Genomic DNA, 25,119 nt, shown 5'->3' on the forward strand with positions numbered 1-25,119 from the left:
CTCTGGCATCAGATCTTATCACATATTATTCATGATATATTCATAATATTCAGGCTCTGCTGGTTGTCCCAAAATCTTTGCTTAGAACAAGGATGATAAGCATTTGTCTGTTAGTGCAATGATTATTTGGAATAAACTCAGGTGATCAGATTGGTGAGCTTTTTACAAGCAAGTCTTACCTGTGCGTCCACAAGCAGAGGCCGTTTTTATTGAGATATTTTAATTATTAGAGAGCTCAGTGTGCCACTCTCTCTACGCTAATATGAGTTAATGGTTCTCAGTCATTAGTCTCTGTCTCTCACTTTCTCTCTGTAATAAATAGAAGTGATAGTATCAAAAACATTATTTCAGTAATTACAGTAGTCTGGTTATTAAAAAAAATAGGAAACCTTTTGCCCGGCAATGATGAGAAGCAGCAGCTATGCCACTTGTTGAAACTCGGGCACTAAAGTCTTGTGTAGTCAGGGTCAGGCCACCTGGTTGTTTTAAACCAAACTTCTGAGCAGTGTGGTTCAAAACCCCGGTGTGGCTCAGTGTTTCGAAACATCTGCCCTTGGGAAGCTTGACATAGTGTCAACATGTCTGTTTCAAGCTTCCCATCCATACTGTAACCAGAGTCCCACTCACTAGTGGGAGGGGGGGAGCAGCAGATGAGAGCAAGCAAGAGAAAACTGGACAAGGGAAAAAGAGTAAGAGAGAGAGTAGTGATGTAAACTTTAGTCCTTGTAGCTAAAATCTGATTTGTTTGGGTTTTTATTTAGACCTGAGTCAAAGTTGTTTTTTTTTCTATACTGTCATTTAGCACCTTTTTCCCTTGTTTTCTTTACCAAATCTGCTGTTGAAGCACTGAGAGCTAAGGTAAAAACTAGAGAGTGTATTTTTGCGTTGTTTTGCCGACAAGCTAGGTTTTTATACCAATTAGAGATCTTCGCATTGAAAATCCTCGACTGTCTCGAGACAGCCCTAGCACAGCTTCCACCGTCTTTGTTAACGCTGGATCACCTCCCATTTAAGAAAGAATGATTTTAGTAGGACCCTAATCTCAGGGCTTATCACAAGACCTGATTACAAAATGGGATGTCAGTTTAAATAGTTTCTCTCTGAGTTGTATGGAAACTTGATCTTGTGCCTCCAGCACTAATTTCAATCACTATTTCAATCACATTGGTCCGGTAACACATTTAGGTGTCACTGAACATTCCTAAATGATCACTCTGTAGGTCCAGTGAGTGAAAGGGTTGCATTAATCTGAACTGCACCTACTTACATTAAGATATTAGAACTGAGTGGATAACTTAGAACGGATTAACTTAAAAATCTAAGTTAACCCTAAAGGAAAATAATCCAGCCATACATGTTGCTGACGCAGATCCGGATTAAAGCCAAACCTGAACTGCTTTTTTTTTTGTATATCCTGGGATTGTGATGCATAAATTAATGTGCACTGGACATTTTGTTTATATTTCTGTCTCCTCTATTTCAACAGTTCAAACTCTCACTGGTCTTTGATCTGTTACTTTACAGCTTCCAGTTAGAAACTGTTCATGCAAAGCTAGACTCTGGTCCCAGCTGTCTGTAAAGGTCATATGGCTCAGTCCATGTATTTAAACTCTGTCCTCTAATCAACTCATCCTCAGCCTTTTCTTTGAATAACCCAGAGGAATTCTTACATACATACAATACATTTAAACTCCAGCTGCTTACAGTACGACCATAATCCTGAACAGTGTAAATGACAGTGTTTATCTCTGGGTGGTGCTCTGTTCTTACAATGCCAAGACTTACACTGCTTATGTTTAGCCTGCAAACCAGTTTCTCTTTAGGATAATGAATGAATGTATTCTATGACTTCAATAGGTTCTGTGACTGCAAATGAAAAGCACGTTTTTCTTCTCTAACAGGATCTATGGGAGACCTGCTGGACCTGGACCTGAACCCAGCTGTGTGTCCTTAAAGAGTGACGCGTCTAAAGATGACAAAATTGGTTTTAAAGTCCAGCCTCTGTCTGCTGCAGAGAGGTGAGCTGTTAGTAACACGAACTCTTTGATTTGAACTCTTTGATTTAACTGCTTGATGTTGTTGGATATAAATGGCAGTACAAACACGTCATTCCCTCAATCCCATTTATACTGTCTATTAAAAACAAGTCTGTGGTTTGTAAACAGCTGAAAATCCACTTCCGCAAACAGGTAGTGATGCTTGTGCTCATGTTTTCTTCCATCAGCAATGTTGTGCTGTAACTTTGCTGCACAGATTTCACTTTTATTCATAAAACTCAGAGACTCAAACACTGGTTATTATTTTTTAACTTCTACAAACTAAAGTCACTCTCCACTTTTCTGAAAATCCATCCAGTAACAATCAAACTGTAATCTGCTAAAATGTAGAAAATAAAGTTTCAAAATTCAGTGTCTTAAAACAAGTTCATATATCTTACTGAAATGATACTCTTTAGTGGAGTGTGTCTTATTTTAAGTGTAATGGTATATTTTGACTAGAAATAAGACAAATATACTTACTTATTACAAGATTTTGAGTTTTTGCAGTGTAGTCTAGTTAGCTAGTTGGCCTAGGATAGCCTTGGTGTTCTCCTGGACAAGCTAGAGGAGGTAGCCGGGGAGAGGGACGTCTGGTCTCCTCTGCTTAATCTGCTACACCTGTGACCCTGATATAAGTGGAAGAAAATGGATCAATGTCTGCAAGCTTCAAACATCCATCTGTGCACACAGGCTGTATTGTTAGACTTGCTGAGTTGAATTAGCTGGTAAGACCAGCATCATTCTCTCATTTTGTGTGCTGACCCTGGTTTGGCCCTTGGTGTGATTATGAAGTCCACTGTGCACTGTCCTTGGCCGTTTATCGAGCCTCTTACTAAAATACATGCACACACCGATCTCTGCTCAGATTCCCCTTTTTATTATTTTCTCTTTTTTTTTCTTGCTCACCGGTCAGTTACATACTCTGCTGCAACCCAGTGCAATCTAGTGGCTGATGCAAAAAATAGGTCAACATGTTACACACTGCAGATAAACAGGTCAAAGTTAGCAAAACCTTTTAGGTGGGCAGGACTCTGAGAACGTTACGATGGCCAACCTGTCAAAAAGGTGTCAAAGGCAGCATGTGGTAGGACATGATGACCTCTACAAAGTGATACGACTCATCTTTATTTCACCAAGGTTATACATAAAAACAAGGAATTGTACTCTGGTTCACTTTTCTGTGTTCATGAAAAAATATAACCCCATGCTCGCTCCTTCTGCCATTGCACTTGGAGCATGGTACCCAAACTTGGGTGGGGGTGATGATGATATCGCCTCCTCTAAACTGTCGCCCTGGCTCCCACTTACTGTAGCATTTCTGTTATATCTCATTGATCTCTAGCCATGAGAGCAGTTCTTTCTTCTGATGTTGAAACACTGAGCTTCTTTCTCTGTCGATTTGGACGCTAGGTATCTGATGGGTCTCTGCTTTGCATGTTCTGCAACAGTGACATGCTCTCTTACAGGTCGCTCTTTACGCTCAGACAGGAATCTCAGATGGGCAAATCAACTTAGTTTAGACTCTATGGAAGTGCTTCCCAAAGGGAGAGGGGTTCTTATGCGATTTGTCAATTTAACAGACAGTTTAGTAACTATGTTAAACCAAGTTACACCATGGCAGCAACATAAGCACCATTTTAAACTGCAGTTGTTTAATATTTGGTTTTATTGTCCATCAAAAGCCTACTTGTCAAAAGTTTTAGAACACACCAATGTTTCTAGTTATTTATTGCAATTCAAGTCTTTCAACTCCAATGAATAGCTTGAAATGGTACAGTGGTAAGTGGTTACCTTAAAAAAATGTAAGGTTATCCCAAAATGAAAAATAATGTACATTTCAGAATTACACAAAAATGCCTTTTTTTTAGCCAGAACTACCTCAATTACCTCAAAAGGACAAGATGGTAAGCTGGAAAACATGGAGAAGCCAGAACAGTTTCCAAACTTAAACCCCATCAAGCTGCTTTGGGATGAACTGGACAGAATTAATGTCAGGGTCCCTGGGTCATCGACATAGTGTTTTCAGTTTTGTCATGTTCAGTTTATTTCCCACATCCATGTTTTTCACTTTCTGTTTTCTGTCACCTGTGTATTGTGTTCTGGTTAATTCCATGTATCATTAGTCAGACTAAGTTCAGCTGTGTACTCACTGGTTTCTAATCACTCATCTTCAGTCCTTTGTCATGTCATTGATGTTGTCTACACCATCCGTGTGTCCAGTGTAGCCAGCCAGTTCAGTCATCTCATCATCATCATCAGAGTGTTACATACTACTATCAGACCTATGCTGCATGCAACCAAAGGATGAAACACAAATATCTGACAAAAACGATGCGGCAGTTGTGCTGTATAAAATAATGGGGGGGGCACCAGTTTTAAAGATAAAAAAATTCATTCAACACTGCTCCACTTCAATAAAAATATGACTCATGACACTGATTCTCAAAAAACAGAAACTGTGAGTTTGTGCAGTGCAGACTGTATCCAGTCTTTATTAAGAAAAAGATGGATAAACTAAACTATCAATGTGTCCATGAGCAGTGAGCAGACAGTAATTTTCTTTTTTTAATTTAAGAAAAGACTCGACATGCTGGACATCAGTAAGAATTTAAAACAGACTGAAAATGCCCAATGTTTTCAGAAATTTAAGGGTTGACTAAGTTGATTCATATGACGTTGTTTAAGGATTGCCCCTTACCAGAAGAACATTGGATCTTTATCCTGTGCTTGCACTGATTCTTCATGATTCTTCCACAGAGTGGACCAGCAGAACTCAGAGGTTCCCAGTGATCAGTCTGCCCAGCAGCATCAAACACACCTGGACTCCATATTTATGGTCTGTACTTATACAACAAGTACTTTCGCACAGTGCTTTAAGTGGCCCAAAAGAGGTGCCGGTACTCTGTTTTTTTTCCGCCTCCCCTGAGGTAACAACAACTATGGGTTTTATGTACAACAGTGAACAGACAACCTTATACAAAATAATAAATCATTTTATTAGTTTGTGGATTTGCTTGAGCTAGAAAGAGCTACTGAACATAAATAAAATGTGCAAAAAGGTATTGAATTTTATTTTTTAAACAAAATGTACATAAAATAAATTATAAACTAATTTGTATTTTGCTCTCTCTCTTGAGTCCCTGCTGGTATCAGCAGCAGCACTTGTAAAGTGTACCTGCAGAGCTTGGTAGTTCTCCCATACTGCTTTCACTGTTCTCTCACTTGAAGCAACCCAAACATAATAACCATAGAACAGTAGAACATAATCTTGAGTCTTGAAGATGGTTCATTTCTTTACCCCTGAAAAATATACAAAAGCAGATTCAGCAAAATACAATCACAGTACACCAAATGAAAAATGAGAAATACTGTACAAATCATTTTATCTAGAAAAGGCTCCAGCACGTTTTGGGCTCCACTTTCCTTTCACTTTGGGCTTCGCAGTTTGTGGATGCTGCACTTCTCCTCCCTAGTGCCAGCCATGTCTGCACATATGTTTGTGCGTTAAACTGATCCAAGGGTGGTCCGTTGCATTTCAGGAAAAATCATATTTGAAAGCCTTTTGATGTCGAGAGAGTTTCTTTTATCTGTCAAAGTATCATTCATTGAGCTGAAAGCTCGCTCGCATTCACTTGTTGATACTGCAATGGTGTGGACAGCTGTAAGAAGCGGCTTCAGGGCTGCTGGTGTCTTGGAAGCTTTAAGGTCTTTATACTCCCTAAATCCTAGGACACTTTCCCTCTCCCCAACTCTGAATCTCTGACATAAACGTCTGACCGCTGCATCCCCATATTGAATATCTAGAGATGCAGCCCAGGAGTCAGACTGGAGGACCTTGATGTCTGAGAGGAGGTGACTATCTGTCTTTTCAGATGAGGTTTTACTGACATGCGAGGAAGTTGTTGGAGTAACATTTTCAGCCAGGCTACGGAAAAATTGGCCATGGTTGATTTTTATAACCCTCTGATTTTCATGCAGGCATACATTTCTGAAGATTTTCTCCTTTTCAGCTTCAATGGCAGTTTGTGTGTAGGGACCAGGTGTGGATACCATTGACTCAAACACCCGGATTTGTCGGTCCAGCTGCCTGTCGGCTTGATCCAAAGTCATGTCCCGTCTCTGGAGCATTCTTGAGAGGTCACTGAGTTTTGTGAGAGCGTCATACATGATGCCAAGATTGACCACAAAAGAAACAGTAGTGAGAACATCATTGAGTCCTTTGTATTTTGCTCTCTCTCTTGAGTCCCTGCTGGTATCAGCAGCAGCACTTGTAAAGTGTACCTGCAGAGCTTGGTAGTTCTCCCATACTGCTTTCACTGTTCTCTCACTTGAAGCAACACAACGCACTGATAAAACACGGCCTATCACAAGGAGACGTTGTCCAACATTGTGAGCACTCTCGGTTAACTCCCTTTGGTTTTTTGGTGATGCATGGTAGAGGGAGTAAAGCTGATCTAAGAATATTTTAAAGTGGTTGATTCCTCTTACCTCCTTCAAAACATCACAAACTGCCAGTTCCAGTCTGTGATTGGAACAATGCCAGACAAACAGGTAAGGGAATTTGGAACAAAGCTGCGCTGCAACTCCTGCTTTCCTCCCAAGCATCACTGAGGCTCCATCACAAGCAAATGCCAACAAATGTTCCTGTAGGTAGTGAGGGTCAAAGCCATTATTATGAAGACATCCTAACAGTGCTTCAGTGATGTCCTTTGCTGTGGTCCCCTGCAGCTCAATCAGTTAAAAAAATATTGTGTCTGGATTTTCACTGGAAATAGCTGACCGCAGGCACACGACAAGCACAGACTTTCCACTTATTGTAGTGGATTCATCAATGAGCACACACAATTTTCTTTCATTCATCACTATGTCATTGACTACCTTCTTTTTAATTTCAGCTGCAATGTGATCCAGTATATTTGCACATGAGTTATTAGAGTGCAAAACTCTGCCCATCTTGACACCATTTAAGACTTGCAACTGGACATCTATTGGCATGTCTGTAAAGGGACGCCCATGCTTGCCAATCTTATAAGCTGTTCTAAACACATTGCAAGTTGAAGCGTAGTCAGCCTTTCTCATATCTTCAATGTGTTTTTACATTGTATTTTGTGTTGCCTTCTCTTTTATTTCAACTGCTTTCTTGTGATAAATTGAGTCTCTGTGCTCTTTTATTTTCTTTCGTAGTGAGTTTTGTTGTGCAGCCTTGTCCCTTCCAAAAGACGAGATTAAGCACCCACTCCACTCCTGCGACACTCTCTGCCCTTGCTGCATGTCCATGCGAGCACAAACTTGACTACACACACTACAGCCCAACTTTTTCTTCCTTCTGATATTTTTATTAAAGTTTTTACATCGACTTTTACAAAAGATAAATTGAACAATATGCCATTTTCTTTTTAAAGAACATAAAGCAATATAAAACATACACTCCCACCTCATAATTATAGCAGTACCAGTGGGTGTACAAACAGAAAAAGGAAAAAGTCCAATCTGATAATACTAGTAACAAACCCAAGGGTACAAGACAACAGTTCCTGAGTGTACAAAGGAGATTTGGGGAGTATCCAAAACCCACACCCCCACACAGACACATAAAAACCAAAACACACAAACAAACAAAACAAAAAAAAAAAAAAAAAGCCCAACTTTTGATTTCTGCTGATCAGCCACTTGTAATTTGTGGAGAAATACCGGACTTGTGCTTGGAACCAACATTCTGGCCACTCGTGCTCGCTAACGCGGCTGTTGTCATCGGTAGAAATGGTGTCATTCTCGTCCTCGTCATCGCCAAAAGTGCCGTCGTCCGCGGCTGCGGCACTAGTGCAGCTTTCATTAGCTTGCGTCTGACTGCAGCGATATCATTCTGGCTTGGTGGGGTGTCAGCCAGCGAGTCCTCTGATTCTGACCTTGTTCTTTTACTACTCAGAGTCTGAAGCCAGGAGAGCATATTAAGTGTTCATTGTTTTTGTATTTTAACCGAGCAGCTGTTTGCGCGTTTTACACACCCTCTCCGGACCACGTTGAGTTGTTGACATGACAACGGCAAAAGCGACGCATGTGCTTTTCACTTGTAAAACACATTGGTGTATGGGTAATGTAGTCTCTGCTCTCGGTGGGACAAATTAGGAAGCGTGCTTGTGAAGGGCGCTCTGAAAAGCGGCAGCGCAGTCAAACGATTATAACAGATGTGCAAATGAGAAAAGCACGTTCTGTTTTTGTTTTTTTTGTCCCATTTGGATCTATAGCCATCAGAATTGTTGTCTTGAGGCCAAGAAAGATGCCAAGTGGATTTATTTTACCAAGTGGATCATCATGGCCTTGCCATATTGGTCCATTTGGTTGACCTTTATTATAATTATGAATTTATTTTATTTTCAGTTGCAAACGGGACAAACATAACTGTGGGATAGGACAGGGGGAAAGAATGAAAGAAAGAGAGGGAGAGAAAGAAAACCAAAGGGGAGAAGAGATGGTGAGAAGGGGGGGAAGAGAGAAAAAAAAAAACAAACAACAAAAAAAACTCCTGGGTCACCTGTATGGAGAAAAAAACCCCAGAGGAGACAGCAAACAACAAAGAGCAACATAATAATAGAAAAAAAAGCACCATCACAATAAACTAGCTAGTCATAGATATCAATAGTTACTAAATAATAAACGATATTGTGCAGCACGCAAGATAGACAGCGCACAGTGTGCTTTGAGGCAGCAGCCAAGAAAGCTGTAGTCTGCGTCTGTGAATACCCATGTGTACACCTGTGTGCATACCTGTGTGGATCAGCATGCTTGCATTCCAAAGGTTTCTCCATGTAATGATCTGCTAGGGAGTGTGGGGAGCCACAGCCCTGTCCTTTATGGTATCATGAAAAACACGTTCTGGGCGCATGGAGAGGTGGCGGTACTCTCAAGAGCTATATTTAGAAGTGGTGGTACTTAGTACCGGCGCGTACCGGCCCACTTAAAGCACTGCTTTCGCATCTATTCTGTTCACAGTCCTCTCCATGCTGCTCTTTGTAGACCAGTGAATTGTCAGTGTGTCCAACATGGATCTTATGTTTGGCTCCATGATTTCCGTCTGATTGGCTCATTCATGAAGTATTCTGTTCCAGTTGCTGGAGGACAACATCATCACTTTTGTGAAGAACGAGCTGAAGAAGATCCAGAAGGTTCTGAGTCTAGATTACCCAGAATGCTTAGAGAGTCAGAGGGAGGAGGAGCAGAGGAGGAGCAGCAGAGAGGCATTTGTGAAGATCACAGTGGAATTCCTGAGGAGAATGAAGCAGGAGAAGCTGGCTGACCATCTGCAGAGGAGTAAGAGGATTTCAATAAATATTTGAGCTGCTGATTGAATAGAAAATTTATTAATGTCTCAAGAGATGCACAACATGTGTTCAAAGTTGTCATATTGAATTTGTAAATCATGAATTCATATCCTTTGTTTATTTATTCAGAACATCTTGCTGAAGTTTGTCAACGTAAACTTAAATCTAAGCTGAAAAAGAAGTCCCAGTGTGTCTTTGAGGGGATTGTGAAAACAGGAAACCCAACCCTTCTGAATCAGATCTACACAGAGCTCTACATCACAGAGGGAGGGACTGCAGAGGTCAATGATGAACATGAGGTCAGACTGATTGAAACAGCATCCAGGAAACCAGACAGACCAGAAACAACCATCAGACAAGAAGACATCTTTAAAGCCTCACCTGGAAGAGATGAACCAATCAGAACAGTGCTGACAAAGGGAGTGGCTGGCATTGGGAAAACAGTCTTAACACAGAAATACACCCTGGACTGGGCTGAAGACAAAGCCAACCAGGACATCCAGTTCATATTTCCATTCACTTTCAGAGAGCTGAATGTGCTGAAAGAGGAAAAGTTCAGCTTGGTGGGACTTGTTCATCACATCTTTACTGAAACCAAAGAAGCAGGAATCTGCAGCTTTGAAGACTTCCAGGTTGTGTTCATCTTTGATGGTCTGGATGAGTGTCGACTTCCTCTGGACTTCCACAAAACTACAATCCTAACTGACCCTAGAAAGTCCACCTCAGTGGATGAGCTGCTGATAAACCTCATCAGGGGGAACCTGCTTCCCTCTGCTCGCCTCTGGATAACCACACGACCTGCAGCAGCCAATCAGATCCCTCCTGACTATGTTGGCATGGTTACAGAGGTCAGAGGGTTCACTGACCCACAGAAGGAGGAGTACTTCAGGAAGAGATTCATGGATGAGAAGCAGGCCAGAAGGATCATCTCCCACATCAAGACATCACGAAGCCTCCACATCATGTGCCACATCCCAGTCTTCTGCTGGATCACTGCTACAGTTCTGGAGAATGTGCTGGAAACCAGAGAGGGAGGACAGCTGCCCAAGACCCTGACTGAGATGTATATCCACTTCCTGGTGGCTCAGGCCAAAGTGAAGAAGGTCAAGTATGATGGAGGAGCTGAGACAGATCCACACTGGAGTCCAGAGAGCAGGAAGATGATTGAGTCTCTGGCAAAACTGGCTTTTGATCAGCTGCAGAAAGGAAACCTGATCTTCTATGAATCAGACCTGACAGAGTGTGGCATCGATATCAGAGCAGCCTCAGTGTACTCAGGAGTGTTCACACAGATCTTTAAAGAGGAGAGAGGACTGTACCAGGACAAGGTGTTCTGCTTCATCCATCTAAGTTTTCAAGAGTTTCTAGCTGCTCTTCATGTCCATCTGACCTTAGTCAAGTCTGGACTCAATCTGCTGGAAGAACAAAAAACAACCTTCGTGAAGTCTGAAAAAAGAGAATCTGGAGAAACACACTTATACCAGAGTGCTGTGGACAAGGCCTTGCAGAGTCCAAATGGACACCTAGATTTGTTCCTCCGTTTCCTCCTGGGTCTTTCACTGCAGACCAATCAGAATCTCCTACGAGGTCTGCTGACACAGAAACGAAGCTGTTCACTTACCAATCAGGAAACAGTCCAGTACATCAAGGAGATGCTCAGTGAGAATCTGTCTGCAGAGAAAAGCATCAATCTGCTCCACTGTCTGAATGAACTGAATGATCATTCTCTAGTGGAGGAGATCCAACAGTCCCTGAGATCAGGAAGTCTCTCCACAGATAAACCGTCTCCTGCTCAGTGGTCAGCTCTGGCCTTCATATTGCTGTCATCAGGGAAAGATCTAGATGTGTTTGACCTGAAGAAATACTCTGCTTCAGAGGAGGCTCTTCTGAGGCTGCTGCCAGTGGTCAAAGCCTCCAACAAAGCTCTGTAAGTTGTATGTCACAGTAGCATTCACATTAATTGTGGTTAATAGCCTTGTTAAATGATGAAGTAATGTGTCTGATCATGTGTGTTTTGTTTATTTTCATTTTTTATATTTTGTTCCTGTCCTGTTTGTCCATGTAGCTATTGAAATTGTTCTCTGAAGCCATCAGTAGTCCACTTTTCCCCAAGTGGACCCTTATGGCTTTTGCTGTGATTTTACTTGATAGTTATGTTTTATTAGGAGATAATACCAACCCAGACCCCCAACCGGACGGCCAGCTCCTGCTTCTAGCCTCCAGCCCCTGATAGTGAACAGAGAACGGAGGTGTGAACAGACCCCATGCCTCATTCCGCCTGCTCATGTGTGGTTGTCATGAGTGTAAAGTGCATTTAAAACAGGGAAACATAGCATCAATGACCCTCTGTGTTATGGAGTGGGAGGACGGAATTAATTAGGGATCAGGAGGAAAGTATGGGGGGACTAACTACCCCCTACCTGTTGCCTACTCACCTACTGACCGCCATAGGCACCTGGTTCCCCTGTGTTAATAACATGTTAAGCCCTTTGGGGTTTTTAGGTTACAGGTTAAAGTTGACATGGCCAAATCAAATTGACATTTTTTTTCTGCAATTACAATCTCTGTGTAAACCATCTTGGTATCAAAATAAAGCTAACATTGTGACAGGTCATCAGAAGTGCAAACATCAGAGCAGATGCAACTGTATCAAATAACTGACCACAGGAAAAAACAAAAATATGAAGGAGTTTTTCTTTGCTTCATGTTTTATAACACATGCTTTAGTAGATTTAAAAAAAATGAAGAAAACAATGAATCAACAAATGGACATTACCTGTGCAAAGGTCAATGCTGCTGAAGCGAAACAGAACTTTACAGACTGTTGATTTGAGACAGCAAATTAGTTTGCAATTTGTCATAATCTATCAAAGTTGAAATTTCTTTAGTATTCAATAACAGAAAATGAGTTGTTTTTTTTGTAGAAAGTGATTTTTGAAAAAAAGTTAACAGAACCACAGGATTTTTGTTTTTAGATCTTTATTCAAAATCAGTTTACCTGCTCTTTAGTCATTTGTTGTTTTAATAGTTTGTTGTTTAGATTCTGAAAGAATCTGAGCTTCAAAACTGAAATTGTGACGTTTCTGTGGATATCACACATCCTATATTTATTTAAATAATAGACATGGTAGTACATGCTGTTAAATCAGATATTCTCCCTCCCGCCTCTGCTACTGGAGGGCTGAATAAGCCCAGTTATTTCTTGATACTTCGCACTTTGTGTTTTGTCAGTTGACCAGCATGCCACAAGTGTGTAATGCAAACTTGTGTTTCTTGTGTTTCTTTGGTTTTCACTGTGTAGTCTGGTGTGGCTTACTATACTTGCTGTACACATAAATAAGGGATTGATGAAGAATGATTTAGCTGAAACCCCCCCACCTACCCCCACCCCCTCCCAACATGATCTCTATAAATGAACTGTCTGATATTTCTCTGAAAAATAAATAAAAATGTATCTAAATTGTATAATAAATAATACAAATAATTTTCTTGTTTGCTCTTATTGTCTTATCAGACTGAGTGGCTGTAACCTCTCAGAGAGAAGCCTTGAAACCCTGTCCTCAGTTGTTAGCTCTCAGTCCTCTAGTCTGAAAGAGCTGGACCTGAGTAACAATAACCTACAGGATTCAGGAGTGAAGCTTCTGTGCGTTGGGATAGGAAGTCAACACTGCAAACTAGAAACTCTAAGGTCAGTTCAAGTGACATTTACATTTTTGTTTTTAAAGATTTTTAAAGTTTTTAAAGATTGTGAAAAAAATCACAAAGAAATCTTTATCTTTAAATCTATCTTTCTTTCTGTTGTTTTATTGTTGTGTTCTTAGTAAAAATGTGAAATTTCTTACTTGGCTAATTTAGTTTAACAATCAGGTCAGAATTCATGAAGGTACACACACACACACACACACACACACAAACATTACATATTGCCAAATCTAGTTACTACTTGCTGTACTATGAATACACTTTAATAACTGGGTTATTTGTCTTTGTGTTCATAATTTTTCAGACTAACTGACTGTAGCCTGACAGAGAAAAGCTGTGAACATCTGTCATCTGTTATGAACTCTCCGTCCTCCAGTCTGAGAGAGCTGGACTTGAGTAATAATGACCTACAGGATTCAGGAGCGAAACTTCTGTGTGCTGGTGTAGAAAGTCAACACTGCAAACTAGAAACTCTAAGGTTAGTTCAAGATATATTTATAGTTTTTGTCAATGATTCAGAAAAATACAAGTTACTAAGAAGCTGATCTTTATGTGTGTGTTGTTGTATCTTTGTGTTATCAGTAAAAATTTGACATTTCTAATGTGGCTAACATGGTTTAATATTCAAGCCAGAATTCACACAAGAACGGGATAACATTACATATTGCCAAATCTAGTAACTCCTCACTGTACCATGAATGCACATTAATAAATGTGTTATTTGTCTGTGTTTTAAAAATCTTTCAGACTAACTGGCTGTAACCTAACAGAGACAAGCTGTGAAGATCTGTCAACAGTTGTGAGCTCCCAGTCCTCTAGTCTGAGAGAGCTGGACATGAGTAACAATGACCTACAGGATTCAGGAGTGAAGCTTTTGTGTGCTGGAATAGCAAGTCAGCACTGTAAACTGGAGAAACTAAGGTCTGATTAAGTGATGTTTACATGTCTTTTTCAGTGATTTAGAAAAAATTACCAACAAGCTGAAATGTATCAATTTGCTGTTGTATCTTTGTGTTATAAGTAAACATTAGACATTTCTAATGTGGCTAAAATAATTAAATATTCAACTCAAAATTCGTGCAAAAACCGGATAACATTACATATTGCCAAATAAAATAACTCCCCAGTACCATAAATACACTTTAATAAATATGATATTTTGTCGTTCTGTTCATTATTTTTCAGACTAACTGACTGTAGCCTAACAGAGACAAGCTGTGAAGATCTGTCATCAGTTATGAGCTCCCAGTCCTCTAATCTGAGAGAGCTGGACCTGAGTAACAATGACCTACAGGATTCAGGAGTGAAGCTTCTGTGTGCTGGACTAACAAGTCAGCACTGTAAACTAGAGAAACTAAGGTCTGATCCAGTTGTATTTAAGTTTTTTGTTAGTGATTGAGAAAAAAAATCTAAGAAGCTGGCCTTTATCCATGTATTTTGTGTTATTAGTAAAACTTTAAATTTCTAACATGGTTCACTTGGTTAATCAATCAAGTCAAAATTCATGGAAGAACAGGAACAACATTGCATTGCCAAAAGTAGTAACTCCTCCACGAGTGATGAATACACTTTAAGACCAATGTCATTTTTCTTTCTGTTTATAATTTTATAGGCTAAGTAGCTGTAACCTCTCAGAGACAAGTTGTGAAGCTCTGTCCTTAGTCCTCAGTTCCCAATCATCTAGTCTGAGAGAACTTGACCTGGGTAACAACAACCTTCGGGATTCAGGGTTGAAGATGCTCAACACTCCAAACTCGACAATTATCAGGTCAGATCAAGATTATTTTTCTTTTAAAAATGACCAGCAAGAATTAGAGGTAATGAGGAGATTGATTGCACGCTATTAGGACATGGAGCTGTGCCCATGAGCAGAGTTTTGATTTATTAAATGTATCTGTTTTTGATTTACTTGTTTTGAAAATATGTTGTTTAACATATATTTTTACAATAATAATAATAACTAGAAAGCGAAAATTTCTGAAGAAATTTTAAGTGTGCCTATGCCGCCGCTAATCAGTGTAGTTTGCCATTCAAACGGCTACAGAGAGCAAAACTCAGCAGAGCAGCCATTCTCCACCATGAACTATGATAAAACCCAAACACCGCTCGCGCCTCACAGATGACAGCTTACGGTTTTGTGTAAAGATGAGGTGACTTCGTACAGCCCCGATTTGTAGACGCTGTGCGCAGAGGTTCATAAGCAGACCCGACAATGTTTGCATAAACACGCTTTGAAGCATTACGTTATGGACCACTTTTCACACATAGTTGCTGTACCCACACAGCCGGCTGTAGCTTTTCATCTTACATCCCGACGCATACAAAAAAAATAAAATAAAATAAAACAGCCGAGAGAACACAGACTTTACGCCTGAGAGGCGTGATTGCAGATGCCGCTGAGGTTGGTCCACCTCCCCTGCAGCGGCACTGCAGACCACGCCCTGCCACACACATCAAACACGTAAAATAAATATTTATGCAGTTTTGCATTCACTTTTTAATTTTTTTTTGTTATTTTTACACAGTGTTCTGAATGTTTAACAATGGTCTACAGCCAATCTTGTGTATTATTATACAAACTTTGGTTGTAAGATTCAGATCACTATTTAATAAAAGCTAAATATTTTATATGAGAGTAAGAAAGAAAGTATATCTTTGTGTCCCCCTCTCCCTGTTCATGCCCTACCTGGCCCCAGGTAGTTCAATTCAACCAGGCGTTCAATTTGTGGCTCGGACTGTTTCGTTTATTCAGATGCTGGGGCAAACACCACTCCAACTCTGCTGCTGGCCCTTTGCACATCACAGTAAACACTGCGTGATTATCAACATAGTAAAATACAACAACATATATATAAAAAAAACACATTAAGCAAAAATAATCATGTTTTTACAAAATTCCACGGTCTCAGGAATGAGTATGACACAAAACTAACATAGCAGGATTACCAGCAAACTGCAGCTGAAAAGCTAATGCTTCATCTTAGTCAATTACTAAAATGAATCAGTAACATCAGTAAGCATGGACGTGGTTCAGTTGTGAGTTGGTAATATCCATTTTAAAGTTAGTGCTTAGCATCTCTTATAACACTAAATAAAGAGAATAGACAAGTCAAATACTCAAATATAAACATAATACAACATAGTTAACATAATCAAATATAAAGATCAGAAATATATAATACACTTCAAACTGCTCACACTATGCAACTAAATAGCATTAGTGCGAGGTTAAGCAACCGTCAGTACACAGGAACTACTTCCGGTAGTTATACAAGCAGCAACATCGTGAGAAATCTCTTGCTAATATGGGATGTATTGACAAAACGAGCAGATATTTGACGTTTACACACCTACATTCTCACCTGAAAATATCTTAAAAGTTTACTTTGTGACCTAGAAACACGAATAAGAGCAATATATTAAACGAAATGATGGCCGCCATTGTTTCACTCGGTAGAGGCGTGCTTTGCATTGTGGGATTTTGAGTTTTAAGGCAAATTTGCACTAAAATGTAAATATTTACAAAACTATAAAAGTTATGAACACCAAAAGTCATAGCATAGTAGTCCAGACCCAGCCGCACAAAATGATGTAACATATATAACCCGTCAGTACACAAGAACTACTTCCAGTAGTTATACAAAATAAAAGCATCCCCCATTATAATCCGCTATAATGCTCTTATTGTGAAGGGCAAGCGGGACGCCATACTTCCGGTCAAACTACGTTCGCTAGCTAGCAGCAACATCGTGAGAAATCTCTTGCTAATATGGGATGTTTTGACAAAACGAGCAGATATTTGACGTTTACACACCTACATTCTCGCCTGAAAATATCTTAAAAGTTTACTTTGTGACCTAGAAACACGAATAAGACGAATATATAACACGAAGTGGGAGCCGCCATTGTTTCACTCGGTAGAGGCGTGCTTTGCATTGTGGGATTTTGAGTTTTCAGGCAAAGCATTGTGGGATGTGGAGTTTTAAGGCAAATTTGCACTAAAATGTAAATATTTACAAGACTATAAAAGTTATGAACACCAAAAGTCATAGCATAGTAGTCCAGACCCAGCCGCACAAAATGATGTAACATATGTAACCCTTGTGTCAAAACTGTGCGGCACATAAGCGTGGGAAAATTTTCACTAAAATATTTATATTTAAAAAACTATAGAAGTAATAACCACCAAAAGTCATAGCAACTCATTCCAGCTCCAGCCGCACACAATGATATATCATATGTGAACCTTGTCTCAAAACTGTGGGGCAAGTTACGGTCCAAAATTTCAGGCGGAAAAAGGAAAATAATAACTAGAAAGCGAAAATTTCTGAAGAAATTTTAAGTGTGCCTATGCCGCCGCTAATCAGTATAGTTTGCCATTCAAACGGCTACAGAGAGCAAAACTCACCGGAGCAGCCATTCTCCACCATGAACTATGGTAAAACCAAACACCGCTCGCGCCTCACAGATGACAGCTTACAGTTTTGTGTAAAGATGAGGTGACTTCGTACAGCCGAGCTAGCTAGCCGGCTAGCAGCAACATCGTGAGAAATCTGTTGCTAATATGGGATGTTTTGACAAAACGAGCAGATATTTGACGTTTACACACCTACATTCTCACCTGAAAACCGGTCGATCGGCGGCCGCCTCACATGTTTCTTTCCCCACATAGCAACTCATTCCAGCTCCAGCCGCACACAATGATATATCATATGTGAACCTTGTCTCAAAACTGTGGGGGGAGTTAAGGTCCAAGATTTCAGGCGGAAAAAGAATAATAATAATAATAATAATAAATCCGAGCAATAGTAATAAGTGTGCCTTCGCATAGGCACACTTAACTAGAAAGCGAAAATTTCTGAAGAAATTTTAAGTGTGCCTATGCTACTGCCAATGAGTGTAGTTTGCTTTTAATGTGGTGCAATAAGTGCAGGTTGCCATTTATAACAATAGGGGGGAGCAATATGCAACATGAGCATAGTTTGCTATTTATACCACAAGAGGGAGGGAAATTGAATACAGCTGATTTTCAAGTTAAAGAAAAGTAAGCTGTATTGTGATCTCTGCTATATGCAGTGCAGCATACAGAGATGAGAGAAAGATGCTCCAGTTACACCATTACAAAAGAAGTTAATCGATATAAAATAAATTATGTTTAAGTCTGAGGTGTTCAAGAGAAGTTACAATTTAGATTTTACAGTTTTGAGTCGTTTAAAGTGAACAGTTTAACAGATTGTAAACCAAAGTAAGTTTTCTTGGTAGAAAAAAAAGCCCATTAAGCGGTATTCAATTTGTATTTCAAAGGTATTTTAATGTGAAAAGGGAAAATTATGCAAATTATGAAATTTCCCCTTGTGGGACTAATAAAGGTATCTTATTGTATTCAAACTATATTTTGTACAAATACCATTTACAATAATGTATTCCATTTAAACATGATATTTAGATTGTGGTAAACAGCAAAGCAATATAAAATAAGGAAAAAGGAAACCATTCAAGTAACTTTATATTATGAACCGAAGAGTAAGGAAAAGTATGAATGAAAAGCATACAAGCATTAATGTATATAGATAAACCCAACAATCATATGACCCCCTATGAGCAAGCACTTTGGCGACAGTGGGAGGGAAAAACTCCCTTTTGACAGGAAGAAACCTCCGGCAGAACCAGGCTCAGGGAGGGGCAGCCATCTGCCGCGACCGGTTGGGGTGAGATGCAAACAAATCAAAAACTGTCCACAGAGCTACAGGGGGCACACTGGGATCGCAACAGCAGCCATAGAGGGAGACAGATTAGGATGTTCTTTCCAGTACTGAAGTAGGTCGCTTTTCTTATGTGTGCGTTTTTCTCTGAGAGGTAGGTCTCCACTTTAGTTTCTTCTCATGAGGCATTCACGGATACTTCTGGATAAGGGTCATTTGGAAGCAAGAGGTTGGCTGACTTTGCAAAAACAGCTAGAAAACAGATAAAAGCAAAACACAATTTAAAACAAAACAAGAGACATCACAAAGCGCAGGTTTCAGTTAGCGAACTGGCAAGTCATGATGTTCTAATAAATATTTGCAAAAATAAATGTAACTTTAGAACTAAATTACCCAAAACTAAATTAAAAAGGAAGTAAAAGAGAGAAATTTGTTTAATACTGGTGTCTTTTGATTAAGTAAGTTGCCATGTGAGGTAAAACCACACGTGGCTGTAATTTGGTGGCCTGTATATAGTTCCAATCAAAGCGTATAGTTGGCTTAAATGGGTTTAATACTGGTGTCTTTTGATCACTTGACTGTATATAAACCTGTTGAACAAAAGGTGCATTTTAATTTCACTATACCTGCCCATCCTTGTAGCTGGTTTCTAGAAGAGTGGCACAGTTTCAACATCAGTGTAGAGCTTCTCCACTGCCTTCACTGGACAGAACACATCTGAGGAGTTATGAATGAATGGATGACTTAATGAATGGATGAGATTATAGTTTGTTTCAAACACTATCAATACCAAATGTTACAATATAAAGAAAGAATCAAAAAAAAAATACAAATGACCTGTTATGGCAGGGATCCCATCAGGTGCAGTTGCAGTCTTTCTGTTCACGTTTCTGGTCAGCTCTTCAATGGATGACAGCACATCAGCAGTCTTATCTATGAGCTCCCACTGGTGAGCTGTCAGTGTTGCTGGTAGAGCGTGCTCAGTCGCAAAGACATGAAGATCACGTTTTTGTTGCAGTAGGCTTCGCACCACGTAGAGGCTGGTGTTCTGTTGTGTCTGCGTATAAGAGAACATGATTGACTTTATTTTTCAACAAATTCGGTTCAGAGTGTATAGGAATTAATAAAATAGAAGTACATTAAAGAACAAAGGGGATACAACAAAATTCTTGCTTTCATAATGCTAACATGTAACCATATGTCTTTAACATTTAATGGTAATGTAACTGTCCACTATAAATCCTTAATGGAGGAAGACGTTTTTTTAAATTTACCTTGCTGCCTGGAGGACATAAGGAGGTGGGTCTATTCTCCGTTACCAAGGACAACCTGGCTGGTGCTGTCTGCCAACCCAGGAAAAACAGTATATAATGTTAAGACATTAAGTGACCTGACACATTAATTTCACTCTAAAATGCAATGCATGGCATGAACTGGTATGCCAGTTGGGTAACAGATCGTTTTTCTAGTGGACGTGTGTACAGTTAGTCAAAATTATAAAACCTACTAACAGATTTGAAACAGAATGGAATATTTGATACTGAACAGTAGTGGTTACTAAACTTACAAAGCAATAAAAAAGAAAATCCCTGCTGTTTGCATAATGCTGAGATGTAACCATGAATATGTCTATAACATGTAATTGTCTGTTGTAAATTCTTAATAGAGGAATATTTTTTGATATTTACCTTGATACCTGGGGAACATAAGGAGGTGGGTCTATCCTGTGTTTCCAAGGATAACCTTGCTGGTGCTATCTGCTAAAAGGGTATAGAAGACATTAAGTGACCTGACACATTCATTTCATTTAAATGCTCTGCATACCATGCACTGTTATGCCAGTTGTGTGACATTATAACAAACAATCCTAAACTGTATGGGTAGGTGTTCTTAACTGTCTCAAACGTGTTTCGAAAACTGTTCAACTGTCTGTGATCACTACTATATCTTCATTACCTGGTCAGATGGAAAACTACTGACTGCCTCATCTTGGTTGTGGCCAGTGAGCATTGGGACAGCAGGATCGACCAGGTCAAGTGGTTTCCAGCGCTTCTTTTGTGCCTGGGATCTTTTATTTTTTCTCGGCATCTGGTAGAATGTCAGCAGAAAAACAGAATATTAATTGTTGGCATTTCAAGGATGTGATCAGACCCAGCTTTCATTTTAAGTCAAGCATAATAACCAGGTAGCTGCATTGGTAGCCAAAAGACTTTACAATGCAGTAAATCGACAAACAGTAAATGAATCAAAAATTCTGATGTATACCAGCAATTTTTTATTTTAACCCTCTGATACACAAGATAACTACAAGAACCAAAAAATAATAATAAATCTCTCTTTTCTTTAAATAGACATATTGATAGTGTCACTGCCCGGTCTTAAGGCTTTGTTAAGTAAAGTTCCATAACAGTTTGTATATTGTAATTGGGAAAGTGATTACCTTGAAAGTTGGGAGGCAGATTTGTTGACCACGACAACTACTCCATTTTGGTGTACAGTAATTGGGAAAGTAATTACCTTGCAAAGCTGGGAGGCAGTGTTGTTGCTGGGGCGCTGGTAGAATGCCAGCAGCAAGCAAACCCAGATGTTCACAGCTCCTACTTAACACCTTAAACTTTCCAAACAAATCTTACAAGAACATTTGGCAAAGTGATTGGCTTGCAAACCTAGGAGACAGTCTTGTTGCCCACAACAGTTTTGTTATAGAGTAATTGGAAAATTGGGTACCTTGCAAGGCTTACAGGCAGTCTCGTAGCTGGGAGGCAGTCTTGTTGCTGGGGCTCTGGCAAAATGCCAGCAGCAAGCAGACCCAGATGGTCACAGCTCCTACTTAACACCTTAAACTTTGCAAACAAATCTCATAAGAACAATTAGCAAACTGATTGGCTTGTAAAGCTGAAATGTAGCCTTGTACTGTCTGGTTTGAATGTCCCACTGAGAGACAAAGAGGAACTTTACTGTTTGGAAGGGAGTAAAAACACTGTACCATCTAATCTTAAGTTTTAATTACAAACAACGGCTCTGGAATAAAATGGCATCCAGTGCTAAACACACCTATTTTCTAGATATCAGCTGAACACACACATAGAAAATATAAGGGGGGCACTTACCTTGGCTGAAGCAAGAGTTGAGGTGTTAAAGGCTGCTGTAGTTAACGCCTTATAAAAACAGAAAAAGAGGTGTGAAACGCGGCTACAACGAAGCTATTGTTGCAGACGCGGGGACAGTCGCCTCTTAAGTTTTAATTACAAACGATACCTCTGGAATAAAGTGACATCCAAGTGCTAACCACACAATCATTTTGTAGATATCAGCGTCAAGACACAGAAAATCACTTTCAAAGGTGGAGGGGACGGAGACTCTTACCTTCGCTGAATTGCCGCTAACTAGCTTAGCATCGTGATCAATGACCTGCATTGGCCTGCATTTGTATAGCGCTTTACTAGTCCATAGGACCCCAAAGCGCTCTACACTATATTCAGTCATTCACCCATTCACACACTGGCGATAGCAAGCTACATTGTAGCCACAGCTGGCCTGGGGCACACTGACAGAGGCGAGACCACCGAGACAAAGGACGTGAAACGCGATCGCCAAGATACACATACAAAGAAAAAATCACTTCGCTTCTTAAAAGTTTTAATTACAAACGATACCTCTGGAATAAAGTGACATCCAAGTGCTAACCACACCATCATTTTGTAGATACCTCATTTGTAGATACCATCATTTTGTAGACCTCGGCTGAATACCCGCTAACTAGCTTTAGCATCGTGCCGAACAAAGAACTCGCCAAGAATCACAAAAAAAAAAAGAAAATCACTTTCAAAGCTATGTTTCAAACCAGAGAGGGAGGGAGATACGCTTAATTTAGCCGAATAGCCACTAACCACACAGCCATTTTGTCGATATCAGCGTCAAGAAAAAAATCACTTTCAAAGGTCAATTTCAAACGGAGGAGGGACGGACACGCTTACCTCAGCTAAATACCCGCTAACTAGCTTTAGCATCAAGCTTCACCACGAGACAAAGAAATCACCCAAACACGCATAAATTCCAATCCAGGCAGAGAGACATACGCATAAATAAATCACTTTCAAACCGGGAGACGCTTAATATCCACTAAATAGCTTTAGCATCGTGCCGAACATGACCACGACAGACAAAGAATCACCCAGTCACATGAAAAAAATCGCGATCGCCAAGATACACATACAAAGAAAAGACGTTCAATTGTCAATTTCAAAACGGAGGAGAGGTGGACAGATGCATGCGGGTCCAGCATACGCTACGGTGTCTTCTAAGGTCAATTTCAAACTGGAGGAGGGGCGGACTGACGCGCGCCGTTGATAGTGTCATCATTACGTTAATCCGCCGCACCACTCCCGGCATACCACTAGAATAAAGGAATTATCGGCCCATATTAACAAAAAATAAGTCCAGTGTGAAACAGTCGCTTGGCGAGCGATCGGGTGGTTTAGCGAGTGTCAGCCTCTTAAGTTTAAGACAAGCCCAGCTGCTTTTTAAGCGACGCGGCGCTAGCTAGCAAGCTAGCGTCAGTACACAGGAACTACTTCCGGTAGTTATACAACATAAAAGCGTCCCCCATTATAATCCGCTATAATGCTTTTATTGTGAAGGGCAAGCGGGACGCCATACTTCCGCTGTGCGCGCCGTTGATATTGTCGTCATTACGGTAATCCAAATACTCCCGACATACCACTCGAGTGAGCCAGCACACCACAAATGAAGTTTGCCTTAAGTTGTTCTCCATTCATTTCAATGGGAAAAAACTTGCATTAAAATATTCATATTTAAAAAACTATAGAAGTAATAAACACCAAAAGTCATAGCAACTCATTCCAGCTCCAGCCGCACAAAATGACATAACATATGTGAACCTTGTCTCAAAACTGTCGGGTGAGTTACAGTCCAAAATTTCAGGCGGAAAAATAATAATAACTAGAAAAAAATTGCATTTCCTGCGAAAATGCTGTGTGGATGCCTTTATGCTGAGGATGTCTGCTGAAAAAAGCTGAAAAAGTTGAAAAAAAAACAAAAAAAATAATGCCCTGAGCGGGATTCGAACCTGGCCCTTCTGGTACTCAAGGGAGGCTCTCATCTCACTGCGCCACAGAAATTCTCACAAAGAAGAGGTAGAGAGACTGACAATTGTGCTGAAATGAGCAGAAGAGGCTTAGAATTGTGCTGATAAGAGGTGGAAAGGCTGAAAATGTTTCAGAAGAGGTGAATAAGCAGAATTTGGGCAGAAAAGAGGTGAAAATTCTGAATATTTTGCTGAAAAGAGTTCAATCACCAAAATTTCTTCTGAAAAGAGTTCAATCAGCAGAATTTTGCTGAAAAATGTTTTTTTCTGAAAACAGCAGAAAAAACTGAAAATTTTGCTGAAAAGAGTTGAATGAGCAGAATTCTGCTGAAAAGAGTTGAATGAGCAGAATTTCTGCTGAAAAGAGTTGAATGAGCAGAATTCTGCTGAAAAGAGTTCAATCAGTAAAATTTCTGCTGAAAAGAGTTTAATCAGCAGAATTTCTGCTGAAAAGAGTTTAATCAGCAGAATTATTGCTAAAAAGAGTTGAATGAGCAGAATTCTGCTGAAAAGAGGTTTTTGCTGAAAACAGCTGAAAAAGCTGGTATTTTTGCTGAAAAGTGGTGAAAAAACTTAAAATTCTAATGAAAAGGGGTGAAAAAGCTGATATTTGTGTTGAAGAAAGTTAAAAAAGTTTAACTGTTAACTGAAAGAAATATTGCCATAAGCGGGATTTGAACCCCGGCCTCCCAGTCTGAGAACGGATGCTCATCTCACTGAGCTAAAACACAGGTCAACCCGGCAAGGAAAATCAGTGAGGCCACTGATGATATGGCAGAAATGGGCAAAAAATATTGCAAAAAAAATTCAATATCTCAAAAAGTATAGAAGTTATGAGCACCAAAAGTCATAGCAGGCATTAGCAGAAAGAGCAGAATGTTTTAAAGTTTGAATGGCGAAAATCGGCTGAAAACTGTGGGAGTAGTTGAGTGCCAAAAAGTGTACGGAAGCAACTTGAAGAAAAGACTAGAAAAACTAGAAAAATTTGCATTTCCTGCGAAAATGCTGTGTGGATGCCTTTACGCTGAGGATGTCTGCTGAAAAAAGCTGAAAAAGTTGAAAAAAAAAAATTATTGCCCTGAGCAGGATTCGAACCTGGCCCTTCTGGTACTCAAGGCAGATTCTCATCTAACTGCGCCACAGTCATTCTCACAAAGAAGAGGTGGAGAGACTGACAATTGTGCTGAAATGAGCAGAAGAGGCTGAGAATTGTGCTGATAAGAGGTGGAAAGGCTGAAAATGTTTCAGAA

At 39.9% G+C, this 25,119-nt stretch overlaps 3 protein-coding genes across 9 annotated transcripts in view; 1 reads left to right on the forward strand and 2 right to left on the reverse strand.

Annotated features, from left to right (window-relative positions):
- LOC113029840 (uncharacterized) overlaps window positions 1-25,119 on the reverse strand; it is a 272,650-nt gene that overhangs the window by 174,628 nt on the left and 72,903 nt on the right. The window lies entirely within an intron of this gene.
- LOC113028704 (uncharacterized) overlaps window positions 1-25,119 on the forward strand; it is a 49,579-nt gene that overhangs the window by 7,741 nt on the left and 16,719 nt on the right. Inside the window, exons 4-12 of the mRNA XM_080306291.1 lie at window positions 1,902-2,018; window positions 4,797-4,875; window positions 9,146-9,347; window positions 9,488-11,285; window positions 12,873-13,046; window positions 13,365-13,538; window positions 13,808-13,981; window positions 14,246-14,419; window positions 14,673-14,828. Coding sequence (XP_080162417.1) covers window positions 1,902-2,018; window positions 4,797-4,875; window positions 9,146-9,347; window positions 9,488-11,285; window positions 12,873-13,046; window positions 13,365-13,538; window positions 13,808-13,981; window positions 14,246-14,419; window positions 14,673-14,828 — 3,048 coding nt within the window. The remainder of the gene's footprint in view (window positions 1-1,901; window positions 2,019-4,796; window positions 4,876-9,145; window positions 9,348-9,487; window positions 11,286-12,872; window positions 13,047-13,364; window positions 13,539-13,807; window positions 13,982-14,245; window positions 14,420-14,672; window positions 14,829-25,119) is intronic.
- On the reverse strand, window positions 18,346-21,419 carry LOC145431015 (uncharacterized). 5 transcript variants are annotated; one of them, XM_080306303.1, is made up of 7 exons: window positions 21,280-21,419; window positions 20,719-20,850; window positions 20,451-20,522; window positions 20,037-20,105; window positions 19,600-19,819; window positions 19,389-19,479; window positions 18,346-19,014 (listed from the first exon to the last, which is right to left on the reverse strand). In XM_080306303.1, exons 2-6 carry the CDS (start codon window positions 20,848-20,850, stop codon window positions 19,412-19,414), a joined length of 561 nt encoding a protein of 186 aa, XP_080162429.1. In that variant the 5' UTR covers window positions 21,280-21,419; the 3' UTR covers window positions 18,346-19,014; window positions 19,389-19,411. The 5 variants fall into 5 exon arrangements, with proteins under 5 accessions (XP_080162429.1, XP_080162428.1, XP_080162430.1 ...); XM_080306302.1 differs by having other exon boundaries at window positions 21,203-21,419; XM_080306304.1 differs by having other exon boundaries at window positions 20,451-20,519; window positions 20,719-21,419.

Source organism: Astatotilapia calliptera, chromosome 9 (assembly GCF_964374335.1).
Source record: "Astatotilapia calliptera chromosome 9, fAstCal68.1, whole genome shotgun sequence".
Lineage (NCBI taxonomy): Eukaryota > Metazoa > Chordata > Actinopteri > Cichliformes > Cichlidae > Astatotilapia > Astatotilapia calliptera.